The following is a 23,185-nucleotide window of genomic DNA, read 5'->3' on the forward strand; positions in this document are numbered from 1 at the left end:
TGAAGGTAATTAGATTAGCTAGCGTTAGCCTGACCAGTTGTTGCATGTGATAAACATAATTAATGCCATTATAAAATTCTTTATTGAATCGTTTAGATCAATAGATAGGTTTAATTTATATAGTTCTTTCAAACATACACAAGGACTAGAGATTATTAAATTGTTTAATTAGTGTTTATTTTTGTCTTGAAGAATATGAAAATTTTGTTGGTTATGTGATTGGAATCACGTAATTAGTTAATTAGTTAACTTTTCTAGCTAAATAATAGACCAGGGGTATTTGTTGAAAGTTTCTTAGTTTTATGTGTAGTTCTCAGAACTGAATTGGTGAGTGGTGACCGAACCATTCAGGTTACTGGATCACTGGTTCACTGGTTCAACCGGTGAGTCACTGGTTGAACCGATAGAACCGGTTGTACGTCAATAAAAGACATAAAATAGTAAAAAATTGAATAAAGTGACAATTAGGTCCATCCTTAAATTTTTCTACTTCAGATTAATTAGCCCTTGAAAAAAAATAAATATGAATTTGGTCCTTCAAGATAGTAAATCATGAACAGATTACGTCCCTCCATTAATTTATCATGTGAAATTTAGTGGTGATCCTTAGATGTTCTTACTAATTTGTCATAGGGCAAAATCTTCGAAGACTTATTAACTCAATACTCTAAAAAATTTCACATAGATATCTTTACTAAGATTTTAATATGTAAATGTAAATATTAAAATATTTGATACTTATTTTAATGATTCTATAAATTCTAAAGAATTAAAAAAATTGAGTATAAAACTAAAATTAAAACAAATAAAAATAAAATAATTCAGTTGTGTATGTATATAATATATAGAATAATCAGAATGTACATTTATAAATGAACACAACAGCTTGGTGGTATTCCTTATGCTTGCCTAGCAAGGAGACATGGGTTCAATACTCACTAGAAGCATTTTTGAATATTGGATCCAATATTCAAATGCTGTTGGAGCATCCAAGACTTGCATTTGTTGTGAGCATAGCCTGTTCATGGATTGCATCGAACTGGCCGGTTTCGTCCGGTTTGTGAAGAATCAGCCGGTTTTAAACGGTTGACATCCTTCTTCGGTTGAAATCTAAACCCGGACCGGCCAAACTGTCGGTTCGATTGATTCATCGGTTTTTCGGCTGAACTGGCAGGTCTGGTCCGGTTCTTACAACTATGGTTTTATGTCATAATCAGTAGTTGTACATTAAAAAAAAGGTTTAATTATTATGTCCATTCCTTTAATTTCTGCAAATCTTCTATTAGTTCCATATAAATATTTTTTCTTTTAGTTCTCTTTGTCAATTTTTTTTCAGTTTCTTCAATTATGCCTCTCTCGATAGTGATTTGGTCAATTGTATGACGAGGTATTTACAAAAAATAATGTGGTGCATGGATTGAAGTAAGAGAAAAAGAAGGCCTTCGTAGCCAATTAAGAAAAAAAAAGTGTGCAATGACTCAATTAAAGTTAAAAACAAAAATATATGCACTTGTTTTAAAATTTTACAAAATTCTAAGGACCAATTGAGTCATTAGCGTCTAAAAAAATACAAAATGATTCTAATAGTAATTTAGATTATTTAATTTGAACGTTCGTAGTTAGTATTAGTGATTAAAATAATAAAACAAAGTCTATTCTAATGTTATTAAAAGTGAAACTCTTTTTGAATGTGCATTTAGTTTTATTTATATTTACTTAGTTCATAAATGAATGTTTAATTTTTATTGATTTTCATACTTTATTATATTTGTAGTGTTCATCTTGCATGTTCATTATTAGATAATTAATTGATTTCTTATTGCATGATTACTTTTTGTTTATATTTGGTTGTCGAATATATCTTTACATAAGTTTGTCTTATTTTAAATCAAAATGGATGATATAGACCAATCAGAAATATATGATCCTTCCATAAATTCATTCAGTCAAGTTGGTTCTGTTATTGATCATTCTCTGTTCTTGCAAAGTGAGATACAAGGTACGCTCTCTTTCTTAAATCATATATTATTCAAGAATAGTAAAATAGAACCCTTATTTATTTAGTTCTAAAACATCCGATTGTGATTATGTCATGAGATATTATTCAATTAGTGTAAAATAAAAATAGTGTTTTGTGATATATTTTTCTCACACATTCAAATGAGTCAAGTATTTAGTCTATATTATATCTTTATACTAATGGTTTATTCATTTTGTGTTGAATCTATTTCGTGTCATATAATTCAGATGAAATTCTTTTATTGTTGTGTATATTTTTCTTGATTTTATGTTTACCAGGTTGCCTTAATGTTGGTGACCCTAACTATGAATGTTTAATTTGTGGCGCGTGTTTCTGGTTATTAGAACGTGTTGAAAGAGATTCTACAGTTAATCGTCCTATTTTTACTGTTTGTTTCTCAAAGGGAAAAATTCAGTTACCTTATCTCCAAAAGCCCCCAGATCTGTTATATGATTTGATCAATGGACATGATAGCAAGAGTTTGTACTTCCAAAAAAATATTCGATCTTATAACAGTATGTTTGCCTTCACGTCTCTTGGCGGTAAGGTATTGGATTCAGTGAATGATGGGAGGGGTCCACCGCAATTTATAATAAGTGGTCAAAATTATCATCGGATTGAAAGTTTGCTCCCAGATGCTGGTGAGAAGCCTAAATTTGCACAGTTATATATATACGACACTCAGCATGAGATAATGCATAGGCAGAAAATCTTTGGGTATGTGTGTTTGAAACATTGTTGTTTAGCCTTTTTGTTGTATTTTCTTGATGTTTTAGTGTTATCTGTATTGGAAAACAGGTTTATAGCTGTGACTTCATAGTTATACTGTGTTTTGTTTCATTTATAATATGCTATTAGTCATTTTTTGCTTATAATTATATATCAAAGTATGTTACAATTGTATTCTGTGTGGTTTTTAAATATATTTTTTGTGGTTAATATATATTTGTTTTAGGCAAACATCTGAGATAGATAAAGAATTGATAACTGAGTTGTTGCAAATGATCGATACTCATAATGTCATAGCACAATCATTTCAAAGAGTTAGAGAATTCTATCAGTGTCATCCATCTGAGGTTTTCTCATTGAAGTTGTATTCGCAACGGAACGTTGATCGAAGAATGTATGGTGCTCCCTCTTGCGGTGAAGTTGCTGCTTTGATTGTTGGAGATTTTGATTCGTCAGACCATGGTCGTGACATTATTGTTCGATCTACTGGTGGTCGGTTGCAACATATATATGAAACTCATGCTCTGTATTGGCCCTTACAGTATCCTCTGTTGTTTCCATATGGCGAGGATGGTTATCATCTAAACATTGGTTATCGAGGTGAACAGCCTGGATATGTTCCTAGAAGGAGAACAAGAGTTTCTCTCAGGGAATTCATATGTTTTCGTCTCCAGATTAGGGAGCACGAAGATGGAATTATTCACAAGTGTAGGTGGTTATTTCAACAATTTGTTTTTTATTGTTTCACGATAATTGAGTCCCAGAGGTTGTATGAGATTAGAATGAAGCAAAGTACAATTAGAGGAGAAGTCCTTCAAGGAATAGAAGAGGCTATGCGTCGTGGCGATGATGAGGCTTCTTCAATTGGGACAGGAATCATTTTGTCTTCCTCCTTCACTGGTGGTAGATGTTATATGTTTAACCATTGTCAGGATGCCATGGCAATTTGTAAACATTTTGGCTATCCAGATTTATTCCTCACTATTACATGTAATCCAAATTGGCCTGAATTTCAGCGGTTCACAGAGCGAGAGCGAATTCCCATCGCTGATCGTCCTGATATCTCTTGTCATGTCTTTCATGCCAAGTTGAAGTGCCTCCTTAGCGATCTCAAGGAAGGTGTGTTTTTTTTTGTCCACTTAATGCAGGAATGTTTTTTTCTTGCTTAGCATTTCAATTTCTGTCTGTTGTTGTCGGACATGTAGTTGTTTGGTTCTTTAGTATGTTTTTTGAATTTTTTAGGTATGTATACTATTGAGTTCTAAAAAAGAGGTCTACCGCATGCACACATGTTACTCTGGCTTAATGGGGAAAGCAACTTACAAAGTGTTGAAATTGTTGATGAATTCATCTGTGCCGAGCTACCCAATCCACAGAAATTTCCATATCTTTATAAGGTCGTCACCAAGTACATGATCCATGGTCCCTGTGGTCGACTTAAACCGAGTTCTCCTTTCATGAAAGATGGTAAGTGCTCAAAATTTTATCCGAAAAGATTCGTTGACCAAACGAGTTTTGATGAAGATGGGTGGTGCATGAAATTGTGATCACTACAACTCAAATAATCCCTAGTAATGGCTCCAAAGACTTGGTGCTCAATACCATGGCATAAACACAACTTCGCACAACTAACCAGCAAGTGCACTGGGTCGTCCAAGTAATAAACCTTACGCGAGTAAGGGTCGATCCCACGGAGATTGTTGGTATGAAGCAAGCTATGGTCACCTTGTAAATCTTAGTCAGGCGGACTCAAATGGGTATAGATGATGAATGAAACATAAAGATAAAGATAGAGATACTTATGTATATCATTGGTGAGAGCTTTAGATAAGCGTATGAAGATGCCTTCCCTTCCGTCTCTCTGCTTTCCTACTGTCTTCATCCAATCCTTCTTACTCCTTTCCATGGCAAGCTTATGCAAGGGTTTCACCGTTGTGAGTGGCTACCTCCCATCCTCTCAGTGGAAATGTTCAACGCACCCTGTCACGGCACGGCTATCCATCTGTCGGTTCTCGGTTAGGCCGGAATAGAATCCAGTGATTCTTTTGCGTCTGTCACTAACGCCCCGCCTGCTAGGAGTTTAAAGCACGTCACAGTCATTCAATCATTGAATCCTACTCAGAATACCACAGACAAGGTTAGACCTTCCGGATTCTCTTGAATGCCGCCATCAGTTCTTGCCTATACCACGAAGACTCTGATCTCATGGAATGGCTGGCTCGTTTGTCAGGCGAGCACTCGGTTGTCAGGCGATCAACCATGCATCGTGTATCAGGAATCCAAGAGATATTCACCCAATCTAAGGTAGAACGGAGGTGGTTGTCAGTCACACGTTCATAGGTGAGAATGATGATGAGTGTCACGGATCATCACATTCATCAAGTTGAAGAACAAGTGATATCTTGGACAAAGAACAAGCGGAATTGAATAGAAGAACAATAGTAATTGCATTAATACTCGAGGTACAGCAGAGCTCCACACCTTAATCTATGGTGTGTAGAAACTCCACCGTTGAAAATACATAAGAACAAGAGTGATCATTGGTTTCGGCCCCAGAGAGGGAACCAGAAGAACCAAGATAAAAATACAAAAGCAAAAGGTCCTACTTATAGAAAACTAGTAGCCTAAGGTTTACAAAGATGAGTAAATGACATAAAAATCCACTTCCGGGCCCACTTGGTGTGTGCTTGGGCTGAGCAATGAAGCATTTTCGTGTAGAGACTCTTCTTGGAGTTAAACGCCAGCTTTTATGCCAGTTTGGGCGTTTAACTCCCATTTAGGTGCCAGTTCCGGCGTTTAACGCTGGGAAATCTAAGGGTGACTTTGAACGCCGGTTTGGGCCATCAAATCTTGAGCAAAGTATGGACTATCATATATTGCTGGAAAGCCCAGGATGTCTACTTTCCAACGCCGTTGAGAGCGCGCCAATTGGGCTTCTGTAGCTCCAGAAAATCCACTTCGAGTGCAGGGAGGTCAGAATCCAACAGCATCTGCAGTCCTTTTCAGTCTCTGAATCAGATTTTTGCTCAGGTCCCTCAATTTCAGTCAGAAAATACCTGAAATCACAGAAAAACACACAAACTCATAGTAAAGTCCAGAAAAGTGAATTTTAACTAAAAAATAATAAAAATATACTAAGAACTCAACTAAAACTACTAAAAAGATACTAAAAACAATGCCAAAAAGCGTACAAATTATCCGCTCATCACAACACCAAACTTAAATTGTTGCTTGTCCTCAAGCAACTGAAAATCAAATAAGATAAAAAGAAGAGAATATGCAATGAACTCCAAAAACATCTATGAAGATCAGAATTAATTAGATGAGCGGGGCTTTTAGCTTTTTGCCTCTGAACAGTTTTGGCATCTCACTCTATCCTTTGAAATTCAGAATGATTGGCTTCTTTAGGAACTCAGAATCCAGATAGTGTTATTGATTCTCCTAGTTAAGTATGATGATTCTTGAACACAGCTACTTTATGAGTCTTGGCCGTGGCCCAAAGCACTCTGTCTTCCAGTATTACCACCGGATACATACATGCCACAGACACATAATTGGGTGAACCCTTTCAGATTGTGACTCAACTTTGCTAGAGTCCCCAATTAGAGGTGTCCCGGGTTCTTAAGCACACTCTTTTTGCCTTGGATCACAACTTTATTTCTTTCTTTTTCTTTTTTTTTCTCTTTCTCCTTTTTTTTTCGTTTTTTTTGTATTTACTGCTTTTTCTTGCTTCAAGAATCATTTTTATGATTTTTCAGATCCTCAGTAACATGTCTCCTTTTTCATCATTCTTTCAAGAGCCAACATTCATGAACCACAAATTCAAAAGACATATGCACTGTTTAAGCATACATTCAGAAAACAAAAATATTGCCACCACATCAAAATAATCAAACTGTTATAAAATTCAAAATTCATGCAATTCTCATCTTTTTTTTTCAATTAAGAACATTGTTTATTTAAGAAAGGTGATGGATTCATAGGACATTCATAACTTTAAGGCATAGACACTAATGATCATAAGACACAAACATGGATAAACATAAGTATAAATTTTCGAAAAACAAGAAAATAAAGAACAAGGAGATTAAAGAACGGGTCCACCTTAGTGATGGCGGCTTGTTCTTCCTCTTGAAGGTCTTATGGAGTGCTTGAGCTCCTCAATGTCTCTTCCTTGTCTTTGTTGCTCCTCTCTCATGATTCTTTGATCTTCTCTAATTTCATGGAGGAGGATGGAATGTTCTTGGTGCTCCACCCTTAGTTGTCCCATGTTGGAACTCAATTCTCCTAGGGAGGTGTTTAGTTGCTCCCAATAGTCTTGTGGAGGAAAGTGCATCCCTTGAGGAATCTCAGGGATCTCATGATGAGAGGGGTCTCTTGTTTGCTCCATCCTTTTCTTAGTGATGGGCTTATCCTCATCAATGGGGGTGTCTCCTTCTATGTTAACTCCAACTGAATAACAGAGGTGACAAATGAGGTGAGGAAAGGCTAACCTTGCCAAGATGGAGGACTTGTCCGCCACCTTATATAGTTCTTGGGCTATAACCTCATGAACTTCCACTTCTTCTCCAATCATGATGCTATGAATCATGATGGCCCGGTCTAGAGTAACTTCGGACCGGTTGCTAGTGGGAATGATTGAGCGTTGGATAAACTCCAACCATCCTCTAGCCACGGGCTTGAGGTCATGCCTTCTCAATTGAACCGGCTTTCCTCTTGAATCTCTCTTCCATTATGCGCCCTCTTCACATATGACTGTGAGGACTTGGTCCAACCTTTGATCAAAGTTGACCCTTCTAGTGTAAGGATGTTCATCTCCTTGCATCATGGGCAAGTTGAATGCCAACCTTACATTCTCCGGACTGAAATCCAAGTATTTCCCCCGAACCATAGTAAGCCAATTCTTTGGATCCGGGTTCACACTTTGATCATGGTTCTTGGTGATCCATGCATTGGCATAGAACTCTTGAACCATCAAGATTCTGACTTGTTGAATGGGGTTGGTAAGAACTTCCCAACCTCTTCTTCGGATCTCATGTCGGATCTCCGGATATTCACTCTTTTTGAGTGAAAAAGGGACCTCGGGGATCACCTTCTTCAAGGCCACAACTTCATAGAAGTGGTCTTGATGCACCCTTGAGATGAATCTCTCCATCTCCCATGACTCGGATGTGGAAGCTTTTGCCTTCCCTTTCCTCTTTCTAGAGGTTTCTCCGGCCTTGGATGCCATAAATGGTTATGGAAAAATAAAAAGCAATGCTTTTACCACACCAAACTTAAAAGGTTTGCTCGTCCTTGAGCAAAAGAAGAAAGAAGAGAGTAGAAGAAGAAGAAATGAGGAAGAAGGGAATGGCTTTGTGTTCGGCCAAAGAGGGGGAGAAGTGGTGTTTAGGGTGTGTGAAAATGAAGGGGTGAAGAAGGGTATATATAGGGGAGGGGGGCTCATGGTTCGGTCATGTATGGGTGGGTTTGGGAGGGAAAGTGGTTTGAATTTGAAGGGTGAGGTAGGTGGGGTTTTATGAAGGATGGATGTGAGTGGTGAAGAGAAAGATGGGATTTGATAGGTGAGGGGTTTTTGGGGAAGAGGTGTTGAGGTGATTGGTGAATGGGTGAAGAAGAGAGAGAGTGGTGGGGTTGGTGGGGATCCTGTGGGGTCCACAGATCCTGTGGTGTCAAGGAAAAGTCATCCCTGCACCAAATGGCATGCAAAATCACGTTTTGAGCCAATTCTGGCGTTAAACGCCGGGCTGGTGCCCATTTCTGGCGTTTAACGCCAGGTTCTTGCCCTTTTCTGGCGTTTAACGCCAGTCTGGTGCCCCTTTCTGGCGTTAAACGCCCAGAATGGTGCCAGACTGGGCGTTAAACGCCCACCTGCTAGCCTTACTGGTGTTTAAGCGCCAGTAAGTTCTTCCTCCAGGGTGTGCTGTTTTTCTTCCTGTTTTTCATTCTGTTTTTGCTTTTTCAATTGATTTTGTGACTTCTCATGATCATCAACCTACAAAAAACATAAAATAACAAAAGAAAATAGATAAAATATAACATTGGGTTGCCTCCCAACAAGCGCTTCTTTAATGTCAGTAGCTTGACAGAGGGCTCTCATGGAGCCTCACAAATGATCAGAGCAATGTTGGAACCTCCCAACACCAAACTTAGAGTTTGAATGTGGGGGTTCAACACCAAACTTAGAGTTTGGTTGTGGCCTCCCAACACCAAACTTAGAGTTTGACTGTGGGGGCTCTGTTTGACTCTGATTTGAGAGAAGCTCTTCATGCTTCCTCTCCATGGTGACAGAGGGATATCCTTGAGCCTTAAACACAAAGGATTCTTCATTCACTTGAATGATCAGTTCACCTCTATCAACATCAATCACAGCCTTTGCTGTGGCTAGGAAGGGTCTGCCAAGGATGATGGTTTCATCCATGCACTTCCCAGTCTCTAGGACTATGAAATCAGCAGGGATGTAATGGTCTTCAATCTTTACCAAAACATCCTCTACAAGTCCATGAGCTTGTTTTCTTGAGTTGTCTGCCATCTCTAATGAGATTCTTGCAGCTTGCTCCTCAAAGATCCCTAGCTTCTCCATTACAGAGAGAGGCATGAGGTTTACACTTGACCCTAAATCACACAGAGCCTTCTTGAAGGTCATGGTGCCTATGGTACAAGGTATTGAAAACTTCCCAGGATCTTGTCTCTTTTGAGGTAATTTCTGCCTAGACAAGTCATCCAGTTCTTTGGTGAGCAAAGGGGGTTCATCCTCCCAAGTCTCATTTCCAAATAACTTGTCATTTAGCTTCATGATTGCTCCAAGGTATTTAGCAACTTGCTCTTCAGTGACATACTCATCCTCCTCAGAGGAAGAATACTCATCAGAGCTCATGAAAGGCAGAAGTAAGTCCAATGGAATCTCTATGGTCTCATTTTGAGCCTCAGATTCCCATGGTTCCTCATTGGGGAACTCAGTGGAGGCTAGTGCACGCCCATTGAGGTCTTCCTCAGTGGCGTTCACTTCCTCTCCTTCCTCTCCAAATTCGGCCATGTTGATGGCCTTGCACTCCCCTTTTGGATTTTCTTCTGTATTGCTTGGGAGAGTACTAGGAGGGAGTTCAGTAACTTTCTTGCTCAGCTGTCCCACTTGTGCCTCCAAATTCCTAATGGAGGATCTTGTTTCAGTCATGAAACTTTGAGTGGTTTTAATTAGATCAGAGACCATGGTTGCCAAGTGAGAGGGGTTCTGCTTAGAATTCTCTGTCTGTTGCTGAGAAGATGATGGAAAAGGCTTGCCATTGCTAAACCTATTTCTTCCACCATTATTGTTGTTGAAACCTTGTTGAGGTCTCTCTTGATTCTTCCATGAGAAATTTGGGTGGTTTCTCCATGAAGAATTATAGGTGTTTCCATAGGGTTCTCCTAGGTAATTCACCTCTTCCATTGAAGGGTTCTCAGGATTATAAGCTTCTTCTTCAGATGAAGCATCCTTAGTACTGCTTGGTGCATTTTGCATTCCAGACAGACTTTGAGAGATCAAATTGACTTGTTGAGTCAATATTTTATTCTGAGCCAATATGGCATTCAGAGTATCAATCTCAAGAACTCCTTTCTTCTGATTAGTCCCATTGTTCACAGGATTCCTTTCAGAAGTGTACATGAATTGGTTATTTACAACCATTTCAATTAGCTCTTGAGCTTCTGTAGGCGTCTTCTTCAGATGAAGAGATCCTCCAGCAGAGCTATCCAAAGACATCTTGGATAGTTCAGAGAGACCATCATAGAAAATACCTATGATGCTCCATTCAGAAAGCATGTCAGAAGGACATTTTCTGATCAACTGTTTGTATCTTTCCCAAGCTTCATAGAGGGATTCTCCATCCTTCTGTCTAAAGGTTTGGACTTCCACTCTAAGCTTACTCAATTTTTGAGGTGGAAAGAACTTTGCCAAGAAGGCATTGACTAGCTTTTCCCATGAGTCCAGGCTTTCTTTAGGTTGTGAGTCCAACCATATCCTAGCTCTGTCTCTTACAGCAAAAGGGAATAGCATAAGCCTGTAGACCTCAGGGTCAACCCCATTAGTCTTGACAGTGTCACAGATTTGCAAGAATTCAGCTAAGAACTGATGAGGATCTTCCAATGGAAGTCCATGGAACTTGCAATTCTGTTGCATTAGAGAAACTAATTGAGGCTTAAGCTCAAAGTTGTTTGCTCCAATGGCAGGGATAGAGATGCTTCTCCCATAGAAGTCGGGAGTAGGTGCAGTAAAGTCACCCAGCACCTTCCTTGCATTGTTTGCATTGTTGTTGTTTTCGGCTGCCATGGGTTCTTCTTCTTTGAAGATTTCTGTTAGGTCCTCTACGAGGAGTTGTGCCTTAGCTTCTCTTAGCTTTCGCTTCAAGGTCCTTTCAGGTTCAGGGTCAGCTTCAACAAGAATGCCTTTGTCTTTGCTCCTGCTCATATGAAAGAGAAGAGAACAAGAAAATGTGGAATCCTCTATGTCACAGTATAGAGATTCCTTGAGGTGTCAGAGGAAAAGAAAAATGGAAGAAAGAAGGAGAAGAATTCGAACTTAGTCAGACAGAGTTCGAATTGTGCATTGAGGAGGAGTGGTACTCCATAAATAGAAGGATCTGAGAAGAGGAAGAAATTTTCGAAAACTAATTAAAAAGATTTTAAAAACATTTTGAGAAACTTTAATTTGATTTTCGAAAATCAAGAGTGAGAAAGAGATCAAGTAATTTTTGAAAAAGATTTTGAAATTAGAAATCAAAAAGATATGATTGAAAACTATTTTGAAAAAGATGTGATTAAAAAGATATGATTTGAAAACAATTTTAAAAAAATTTGATTTTAAAAATTAATGACTTGCCTAACAAGAAAAGATATGATTCAAACATTAAACCTTTCTCAACAGAAAAGGCAACATACTTGAAATGTTCAATCAAATCATTAATTGTTAGCAAGTATCTTTGAAAAAAGGAAAGAAATTGATTTTGAAAACATTTGATTGAAAAGATATGATTTGAAAAAGATTTGATTTTGAAAAACTTTGAAAACTTGAAAAAAATTTGATTTGAAAATAAAATCTTCCCCCTTGTGCCATCCTGGCGTTAAACACCCAGAATGGTGCACATTCTGGCGTTTAACGCCCAATGCACTACCTTTTTGGGCGTTAAACGCCCAACCAGGCACCCTGGCTGGCGTTTAAACACCAGTCTGTCCTTCTTCACTGGGCGTTTTGAACACCCAGCTTTTTCTGTGTAATTCCTCTGCTGCATGTTCTGAATCTTCAGTTCCCTGTACTATTGACTTGAAAATAGAACCAAGATCAAATAAACAATGCATGCAAGACACCAAACTTAAAATTAGACACTAGACTCAAACAAGAAACATAAAATATTTTTGGTTTTTTTATGATTTTGAATTTTTTTTGTGTTTTTTCGAAAATTATATGGAAATAGAAAATAAAAGTTTCAGAATTCTTAATTTGGATTCCAGGAATCATTGCAATGCTAGTCTAAGACTCCGGTCCAGGAATTAGACATGGCTTCACAGCCAGCCAAGCTTTCAAAGAAAGCTTCGGTCCAAAACACTAGACATGGCCAATGGCCAGCCAAGCCTTAGCGGATCATTGCTCCCATAGTAAGATTGATAGAAATCAACAAGCTCTTGTGATGATCAGTTGAAACCTCAGTCCAATCAGATTAGACATGGCTTCTCAGCCAGCCAGATTTCAGCAGATCATCATGAAACACTAGAATTCATTCTTAAGAACTCTGAAGAAAAATACCTAATCTAAGCAACAAGATGAACCGTCAGAAACAATCCCCGGCAACGGAGCCAAAAACTTGGTGCACGAAATTGTGATCACTACAACTCAAATAATCCCTAGTAATGGCTCCAAAGACTTGGTGCTCAATACCATGGCATAAACACAACTTCGCACAACTAACCAGCAAGTGCACTGGGTCGTCCAAGTAATAAACCTTACGCGAGTAAGGGTCGATCCCACGGAGATTGTTGGTATGAAGCAAGCTATGGTCACCTTGTAAATCTTAGTCAGGCGGACTCAAATGGGTATAGATGATGAATGAAACATAAAGATAAAGATAGAGATACTTATGTATATCATTGGTGAGAGCTTCAGATAAGCGTATGAAGATGCCTTCCCTTCTGTCTCTCTGCTTTCCTACTGTCTTCATCCAATCCTTCTTACTCCTTTCCATGGCAAGCTTATGCAAGGGTTTCACCGTTGTCAGTGGCTACCTCCCATCCTCTCAGTGGAAATGTTCAACGCACCCTGTCACGGCACGGCTATCCATCTGTCGGTTCTCGGTCAGGCCGGAATAGAATCCAGTGATTCTTTTGCGTCTGTCACTAACGCCCCGCCTGCTAGGAGTTTGAAGCACGTCACAGTCATTCAATCATTGAATCCTACTCAAAATACCACAGACAAGGTTAGACCTTCCGGATTCTCTTGAATGCCGCCATCAGTTCTTGCCTATACCACGAAGACTCTGATCTCACGGAATGGCTGGCTCGTTTGTCAGGCGAGCACTCGGTTGTCAGGCGATCAACCATGCATCGTGTATCAGGAATCCAAGAGATATTCACCCAATCTAAGGTAGAATGGAGGTGGTTGTCAGTCACACGTTCATAGGTGAGAATGATGATGAATGTCACGGATCATCACATTCATCAAGTTGAAGAACAAGTGATATCTTGGACAAAGAACAAGCGGAATTGAATAGAAGAACAATAGTAATTGCATTAATACTCGAGGTACAGCAGAGCTCCACACCTTAATCTATGGTGTGTAGAAACTCCACCGTTGAAAATACATAAGAACAAGAGTGATCGTTGGTTTCGGCCCCAGAGAGGGAACCAGAAGAACCAAGATGAAAATACAAAAGCAAAAGGTCCTACTTATAGAAAACTAGTAGCCTAAGGTTTACAAAGATGAGTAAATGACATAAAAATCCACTTCCGGGCCCACTTGGTGTGTGCTTGGGCTGAGCAATGAAGCATTTTCGTGTAGAGACTCTTCTTGGAGTTAAACGCCAGCTTTTATGCCAGTTTGGGCGTTTAACTCCCATTTAGGTGCCAGTTCCGGCGTTTAACGCTGGGAAATCTGAGGGTGACTTTGAACGCCGGTTTGGGCCATCAAATCTTGGGCAAAGTATGGACTATCATATATTGCTGGAAAGCCCAGGATGTCTACTTTCCAACGCCGTTGAGAGCGCGCCAATTGGGCTTCTGTAGCTCCAGAAAATCCACTTCGAGTGCAGGGAGGTCAGAATCCAACAACATCTGCAGTCCTTTTCAGTCTCTGGATCAGATTTTTGCTCAGGTCCCTCAATTTCAGCCAGAAAATACCTGAAATCACAGAAAAACACACAAACTCATAGTAAAGTCCAGAAAAGTGAATTTTAGCTAAAAACTAATAAAAATATACTAAGAACTAACTAAATCATACTAAAAACATACTAAAAACAATGCCAAAAAGTGTACAAATTATCCGCTCATCAATGGGTATCCAATATATAGACGTCGTAATATGGGTGTCACAGTGAAGATCAATGATGTCAATATTGACAACAGATTTGTTGTGCCATATAATCCACTGTTGTTAATGAAATATCAAGCTCACATAAATCTCGAGTTCTGTAACAAGTCAAACGTCATTAAGTATCTTTTTAAGTATGTTAATAAGGGTCTGGATCAGGTGACTGCAACTGTTGGAGAAAGATATTATGTTGGTGAATCTTCTCAGATGATTGATGAGATCAAACAGTATTATGATTGTCATTATTTCTCACCGTTTGAATCCATGTGGAGAATTTTTGCTTACGATATTCATCAAAGATGGTCGTCGGTACAGAGGTTGACTTTTCACTTGCCGAACCAGCAACATGTTGTATTCGATGATGCAGATAGCACTACTCATGTTTATTTGCGCAACAAAGATTTGCTGACGATGTTTACGGGTTGGATGATGGCTAACAGACGGTTCCCGGAGGGGCGGTCTCTAACATATGTTGAATATTCAGGTAAATTTGTCTACTGTTTGAAGAGTAGGGAGTGGAAGCCAAGACAGAGGGGATTCTCAATTGGAAGATTGAGTTTCGCTCATCCCTCATCCGGTGAACTTTTCTACATGCGGATGCTTTTGAATGTACAGAGAGGTTGTACCAGTTTTCGAAGTATAAGAACTGTGAATGGTGTTACTTATGATACATTTCAAGAGGCATGTTCCGCCATGGGATTCTTGATAGATGATAAGGAGTATGTTTCTGCTATCAAAGAAGTCGTCGAGTTAGCGTCAGCTGCACAACTAAGGAGGCTTTTTGTGATGTTGCTGCTATCTGGTTCCATGGGAAGACCTCTGTCAGTTTGGGAGCAAACTTGCGCTTATTTGTCTGATGATATTATTTATCACAGAAGACATGAGCTGTAATATCCTGGTAAGATTTTTGTTCATCGTGAATTTATTACATGACAGGTGGGTACACACGCATGCACATAGTAGAGAAGTTATATTATGGTGCTAATATTTATTAATTATTGTTAAACGTAGATCTAACTATGAGTCAGGATGAGTTACAAATGTTTTGTTTGTTGGAGATTGAGAAACTATTGCAGAGTAATGGAAAATCATTGAGAAATTATGCTGGTATGCCGGTTCATGATAACTCTTTAGTCTCTCAATTTAGCAATTTGATGCTGCTGCGTGAGTTGCAGTATGATACTGTTTCTTTGTCTCGTGAGCATGATGCAAATATCTTAAAGTTAAATGAAGAACAGAGGGTGGTCTAATAAAATTATTGACTGTGTTTCGAATAAGAGGCATGGATTCTTTTTGGTGTATGGATTTGGTGGCACTGGAAAAACTTTTTTATACAGAGTTTTGTCAGCTAGATTGCGATATGAGAAAAAGATTGTTATAAATGTTGCTTCTAGTGGTATTGCTTCTCTGTTGTTACCTGGTGGTAAGACGGCGCATTCTATGTTCAGTATTCCTGTTGAGCTGACTGAAGACACTGTTTGTCAGATTAAGAAGGATAGTCCAAAAGCTAAGGTATTTTGATTGGCCAATTTGATTATTTAGGATGAGGTACCGATGACTAACAAATTAGCATTTGAAGCGCTCGATAGGACGTTGCGTGATATAATGGTTTCGGTCTTTGATAGGAATAAAGATTTACCTTTTGGTGGGAAGGTTGTCGTTCTGAGTGGTGATTTCAGGCAGGTCTTGCCAGTTATTCCAAAAGGTTTGCATATTGAGATTGTGATGGCTTCCATAAATTCTTCTGTCGTTTGGAAATATTGTGAAGTTTTGCGACTGACAAAAAATATGAGGTTAGCAATCGGATCGGAACAATCAACTGCTCAGGAGTTAAGGTCGTTTTCAGATTGGATACTTCAAATCGGTGAAGGTCGATGTGGAACAGTGGTCAACGATAAAATTTTTGTTGATATTCCTTCTGATCTAATCATTCCTGTCTTGGAAAATCCAGTGGAAGATATTGTAAATACAATCTACCCGAATTTGGTTCAGAATTTTCGTGATCCAAGTTTTTTCCAAGATAGGGCAATACTCGCTCCGACTGTCGACAATGTTGAAGAGATAAATGATTATATAGTTGACTTGTTGCCCGGTGAGGAGAAAAATTATCTCAGTGCTGATTCGATATGTGGTAGTGATGCCTATTCTGATGTTGATGTCGATTGGATAACTGTTGAATTCTTGAATCAGATTAGGTGTTCTGGTCTACCTAATCATTCGTTGAAGTTGAAAATAGGCGTGCCTATTATTTTGTTGAGGAATATTGATCCGGATGGGGGTTTGTGTAATGGGACTCGACTTGTTGTGCGAGATCTAGGGACAAATGTGATCGGTGTAGATATTGTTTCTGGTAGCAATGTTGGGGACAAAGTTTTTATCACCAGAATGAATATGATTCCTAGTGATACGGTTATACCGTTTAAATTCCAATGCCGTCAATTTCCGGTTTCTCTGTCGTTTGCGATGACAATCAACAAAATCCAGGGTCAGACATTATCAACAGTCGGTTTGTTCTTGTGTCGTCCTGTGTTTTTTCACGGTCAACTTTATGTAGCTCTTTCCCGAATTAGGAATAGAAATGGTCTTAAGATTTTACTTTGTGATGAAGGATTAGTTGATGCTGCTATGCTATTTTGAATGACATGATGTAAGGATATAAAATATATCAATACATATAAAAATATTTTTTGTTTATTAAAATTAATTATTATTATAGTATACTATACTATTTTTAATAACATGTCATTCTCAATGATTACAAAGATGAAATTTCTACTTATGTTTTCTTATATCTATGGATCATGGTTTGGTTTTGTGAATCATTGTCTACGTATGGGGTTTGTATCTAATCTACTTTCTCAGTGGTGATGTGGTTGGCAGAGTTTTTCTAACAAAGTGGGTTTATAGATCCATCCTCTCCTATTCGAGTTTTACATTCCCATTTTCATTCTCATTCACTAATCCATTTGAATTGTTTGTTATATTGTTTAATTTCATTTTTGTATTTTTTTATTCAAAACTATTTTATATTTCAGCTCTTCATTTCATAGACGTAAAGTTGTTTGCGCTGAATTTAATAAATTCATTGAGAAAGGATTGGGTGTTGTGACACCAAGTTGGCATGATGGTCCTACGTTATCTTCCCTTGAAAATTTAGTTTTTTTTTTACAATTTTACATGTTATGTAACCACTAACTACTGAGACTGGATGTGATTGAAAGTTCAAAAATTGAAACACACAAATCTATTAATGATGATGATGATGATGATGTAAGACGGTATAAGGGGAGAAAATGACGTATATGTTACCAATAAATATATAAATAAATAAATTGCAGAATATATAATGTATTTAAAAGGAAAAAAGAAAGAATAATCCGAATAAATAAATTTCAGCTGACTCATCATGAGTATCGAAATAAATGGCTTAAAGTTGTTTTGTTAGTTTATTGATATATCTAGATAAAAAAAATTTAATAATAAAATATGTCCATTTTATTAATGAAAAACAATTATTTATCTTTTGTTAGAAGGAAAATTCAGATGATATCAATGCAAATTTGATTTTAATCTAAATTATATCTTTTGTTAGAAAAAGAATTTCTTGGTGCTTCTGTCTTCTATTTTTTTATTATTATTTTGGTTCTAATATTTAGGTCAAATTCTAATTTGATATCTGATATTTTAAATATTGTATTTTAGTGCAGAATAATTTTGCACGAGTTTAATATTTTTTCACTCTTAAATTTGATACAAATTCTTTGTATTAGGAAATATTTTGTATTAGACTATTGAGATTTAAAGCACTTAATTATGCACTAAAATGTTATGCATTTATTAGAGTCTATCAATGTTCCTCTTTTATATTAACCTTTGATTTCTATATAATATAATCAAATGGTCTATATGAATATGGGATGTTCTATAAGCATATAATTGTAGTTCTCATTTAAAAGATACCATCTTCTTTAGTGGATAAATTTGATGATTCGTATTTTCGTATTTTATTTTGCTTCTTTTTTTTTAGTTTAAAAAGCCATTTTTTAAATACAGTTATTTTGTTTGATATGAAAAAGCCATTTTTTTAGCATACGCGTGGTTTCATCTTTGATGTGGAGAGCTATCCGCATTTCAGGCCCGCAGACATCCAAGCTGGACGTTCTTCTCCAGCGTGGCTTCTCCTCAGGAAGGGTGCATGTGCTCCTCTTTGCTTTCGCCGTCAGCTGTCTTTTCTCACGATTCCTTCACGCAAGCCCCCTTTTTTTGTGGATTTAGTTGATCAGGTAATCATCAAATTAAACCCAAGCTCCTATTGGAGTTTTGCATTTCGATTTTCCTTCTCATTCAATAATTTATTTAAATTGTTTGTTAAATTGTTTAATTTCATTTTTTTATTTTTTAATAAAAACTATTTTATTTTTCATCTGTTGCATTTCGTAGACATAAAGTTGTTTGTGCTGAATTTAATAGCTTCATTGAGAAAGGAATGGGTGTTGTGACACCAAGTTGGCATCATGGTCCTCTGTTATCTTTCCCTAAAAATGACTTCTGCACATATAATGATGTTCTTCTATATATTATGTGTCTTTTTGAAAATATTAAAGTTTATTCAAAAATTTGATTATTTATTTTTTTAATTCTAATATTATTTTTTTCAAAAAAATAGAAAGAAATTATATTGTTAATATATTAATAAAAAAAAATATGACCATCTTATTAATGAAAAATAATTATTTATCTTCTTACAGCAAGAAAAGTCATATGATACCAATGCAAGTTTCATTTTAATGTTATAAACAAAAAATTTATTTTAATCTTAATTAGACTCGGTCCATACAATTTTATTTTATTTTTGTTATTTCTAAGATATATATTTAGGTAATATATATTATTAGTAATAACTTTTTTATAATGTATGTATCAATTATTCTTGGTGCCTTCTGTCTTCTATTTTTTTTTATTATTTTGGTTTTAATTTAGTAAAAATTTTAATTTGATGTCTAATATTTTAAATATTTTGTTTTAGTTCAAAATAATTTTGTACGAATTTAAATATTATTATAGTATTGTTATTTAAAATATTTAATTATGTACTAAGATATTATGTATCTATTAAATATTATGTGTCTATCAATGTTCTTCTTTTATATTAACCTTTGATCTCTATGTAATATAATCTAATGGTCTAAAAGTACTTATTTTATAAAAATGTGATGAAAAGTAAATGTATTATGAGAGAAGTCACTTTTTTTAACTTCTTAATTTCTTGGTGCTTTCTGTGTTCTATTTTTTTATTATTATTTTGGTAAAAATAATTTCTTGGTGCTTTCTGTCTTCTATTTTTTTATTATTATTTTGATTCTAATATTTTGGTCAAATTCTAATTTGATGTATGATATTTTAAACATTTTATTTTAGTGCAGAATAATTTTGCACAAGTTTAATATTATTTCACTTTTAAATTTGATACAAATTCTTTGTATTAGGAAATATTTTGTATTAGACTATTGAGATTTAAAGTACTTAATTATGCACTAAAATGTTATGTATTTATTAGAGTCTATCAGTGTTCTTCTTTTATATTAATCTTTGATTTCTATATAATATAATCAAATAGTCTATATAAATATGGGATGTTCTATAAGCAGATAATTGTTGTTCTCATTTAAAAGATACCATCTTCTTTAGTGGATAAATTTGATGATTTGTATTTTTGTATTTTATTTTGCTTATTTTTTTTTTAGTTTAAAAAGCCATTTTTTAAATACAGTTATTTTGTTTGATATGAAAAAGCCATTTTTTAGATACGCGTGGTTTCATCTCCGATGTGGAGAGCTATCCGCGTTTTAGGCTTGCAGAGATCCAAGCTGGACGTTCTTCTCCAGCGTGGCTTCTCCTCAGGAACGGTGCATGTGCTCCTCTTTGCTTTCGCTGTCAGCTATCTTTTCTCGTGATTCCTTCACGCAAGCCCCTTTTATTGCGGATTTAGTTTATCAGGTAATCATGAAATTGAACCCAAGCCCATTTGTTTCCATCTCCTGATCTGCTTCCATCTGCCCTACCAAACGTTATCTACAGCCTCTGTTTCTTTGCTCTTTGGTTCCTTGTCATTCATTGCATGTTAATGATTTTTCCATAGAGTCTCAAATAGAAGATCTGCAACCAATCAATCAGGTACACTCTTCTGGTCCCTTTACTTCCAAACCTATTTTCATCTTCATCGTTTTCCTTTTTTGTTCATTGTGTATATCATTGTAATCAAATTTCGTATCTCTTATACTATTAATCCAGGTTTTACTGTCTAGGGTTTGTGAATCTGCTAATTTGCAAATTGTCTATCTGGCTTCGTATGTTTCTGGGTTCATGTTCCTTTTTACATTCTTTGGAAGTTGATGTTAATTTGAATATGGTCTATCAATTGGATTCATCTTCTTCACCTTCATTGTCTGCAATTTCGTGTTAATTTGATTGTCATTTCTCGTTTTGTTAGCTCTTGAGGTTTTTTTATGTGGTTTGTCTATTTTATTGATATTTTGGTTTCTATAATGATTAGAAAGATGAAATTTCTACTTATGTTTTCTTATATTTATGGATCATGGTTTGGTTTCGTCAGTCATTGTCTAGGTATCGGGTTTCTACCTAATCTACTACGTCAGCGGTGATGTGATTGCCAGAGTTTTTCCAACAAAGTGAGTTTATGGATCCATCCTCTCCTATTGGAGTTTTGTATTTTGATTTTCCTTCTCATTCAATAATCCATTTAAATTGTTTGTTAAATTGTTTAATTTCATTTTTTTATTTTTAATAAAAATTATTTTATATTTCATCTGTTGCATTTCATAGACATGAAGTTGTTTGCGCTGAATTTAATAGCTTCATTGAAAAAGGAATGGGTGTTGTGACACCAAGTTGGCATCATGATCCTCTGTTATCTTTCCCTAAAAAATGTTTTCCGCACATATAATGATGTTCTTCCATATATTATGTGTCTTTTTGAAAATATTAAATTTTATTAAAAAATTTGATTATTTACTTTTTTAATTCTAATATTATTTTTTCAAAAAGATATAAAGAAATTATATTGTTAATATATTAATAAAAAAATATGACCATCTTATTAATGAAAAATAATTATTTATCTCTTACAGCAAGGAAAGTCATATGATACCAATGCAAGTTTCATTTTAATGTTATAAACAAAAAATTTATTTTAATCTTAATTAGACTTGGTCCATACAATTTTATTTTATTTTTGTTATTTCTAAGATATATATTTACGTAATATATATTATTAGTAGTAAATTTTTTATAATGTATGTATCAATTATTCTTGGTGCCTTCTGTCTTAAAAAAATCAATTCAAATTGTTTTTTTAATATATTGAATTTCCATAAAATTCAAAAATTAAATATCTAAAATGATTTATATTTTTTTACTATCAGTCTAAAAATACTTGGTTGCAGAATTTTGTTTTTATTAATATAATCCTCTCAATTTAACCATAACCCTAATTAAAATCAGATAATGTGAGTTTAACTAATTTTGTTTTGCCAAATTCATTACTTTCAGTTCATTAGGATCCCTAAAAGACCTTTCGACCTCAGCCCGTCTTCTTCATCCCAAACCTCACTCCATCCGTCGCACCATCTCCCTATCGCCTCCCTGGACTGAGGTTTCTGCTTCTCTCCTGGGTTTTGGCCACATGCAGAGAAGGTATAGGTATCTCTGTGATTCCATTCGATTCCACCACAAGGGTGTTCTTCTCTTCGTTGCGTGTGTTCTTTCTCCACCACGAGGGTTCCTCTGTCTCTCTCTGTCGATCATACATCATGCTCCATCTCCATTTCTCTGTTTTGGATAGCAGATGTCGCCACTACGGTTCAAGAGGTATATGTGGTCTATGGGTCCATTCTCCTCCTTTTCAATCTTTTTGGTTTCCTTCTCCAGTTTCAATTTTTTTTCTGTTAATTGTTACTGTTTTCTTTATCCATCGTTTAATTTTGAGTTGTTTGGTTTCTGATTTAATCATGGTGATTGTTACTTATTTTTCTAAATCAATGGTTCTCTCCTATGTTTGTGCTTTTGGTGTTTCTGTGAAAAATTTTCTTCTTGGGGGGTTTTGCTGATTATAATTTATATAATTTTCTTTCTGCTATTGGACTGAAGTTAACTGTAGTGTTAGGTATACTTGACTGATGAAATTTTGTTTTTGCTTTATTGTGAATTATCGAATCAACTATATGTGGTAGGTATTTGGTAATTTGTAACATGCCTCTTCCCATATTTTTTTTGCTCTTTTCCGATGAGTATTTGGTTACTTGTGATATCTTCCTAAATGATGTGTGTAGGGATATCAATCTATATATGCCTATTAGTCTATCTCTGTCCCATATGTGAAGCTTTCATTGTAAGCTTTAGTGTTTCTTAACTTTGGGAGTTTATAACTCCAACTCATCTGTTTATCTTCTCATCTTAGTGTTGAAATTTTCTCTGTATATTTTCTCCTTTTGGTGTTCTTCTCCTATATATGTTGGGAATGAATAACCGTGTTGATCTGGTGGAGAAAATCACTCTCTGGAGAGAATCATGAAAAGTGCATGTTAAAGTTGTGAAGTTGTGGTACCACAAGAATCATGCTTTGGATGCTTCTCAAAATCTGTTGCATATGGTCTTATTGGATGAGAAGGTCAGTTTTATTTTATGTTAGTATTTCCTTAAGTTGTTGCCACTTTTTTTTTAAATATGCAGAAGGGAATTTTTGTTCTTGGTTGCAAAGTGATGTGTTTTTGTTGTTTTAATTTTTTAATCAATTGTTTTTATGCTGTTTGGATACCTAAATATGTTAATAAATTCAAAATATGAACCATTTTTTTTCAATTGCA

The 23,185-nt window shown here is 35.9% G+C and overlaps 2 protein-coding genes and 1 non-coding gene across 3 annotated transcripts; all 3 read left to right on the forward strand.

The window, feature by feature from the left end:
- The first annotated feature begins 10,544 nt into the window (after window positions 1-10,544).
- LOC130972438 (small nucleolar RNA R71) lies at window positions 10,545-10,652 on the forward strand. Its single transcript, XR_009083606.1, has one exon. It is a non-coding gene; the product is annotated as a small nucleolar RNA R71 (small nucleolar RNA).
- A 3,642-nt stretch (window positions 10,653-14,294) lies between these two features.
- On the forward strand, window positions 14,295-15,824 carry LOC130967010 (uncharacterized). Its single transcript, XM_057891833.1, has 4 exons — window positions 14,295-15,124; window positions 15,240-15,243; window positions 15,332-15,525; window positions 15,641-15,824. Exons 1-4 carry the CDS (start codon window positions 14,295-14,297, stop codon window positions 15,822-15,824), a joined length of 1,212 nt encoding a protein of 403 aa, XP_057747816.1.
- Window positions 15,825-15,857: 33 nt separating this feature from the next.
- Window positions 15,858-16,940, forward strand: LOC130967011 (uncharacterized). The gene has a single exon (XM_057891834.1). It carries the CDS (start codon window positions 15,858-15,860, stop codon window positions 16,938-16,940), a length of 1,083 nt encoding a protein of 360 aa, XP_057747817.1.
- Window positions 16,941-23,185: the final 6,245 nt, after the last annotated feature.

Source organism: Arachis stenosperma, chromosome 3 (assembly GCF_014773155.1).
Source record: "Arachis stenosperma cultivar V10309 chromosome 3, arast.V10309.gnm1.PFL2, whole genome shotgun sequence".
NCBI lineage: Eukaryota > Viridiplantae > Streptophyta > Magnoliopsida > Fabales > Fabaceae > Arachis > Arachis stenosperma.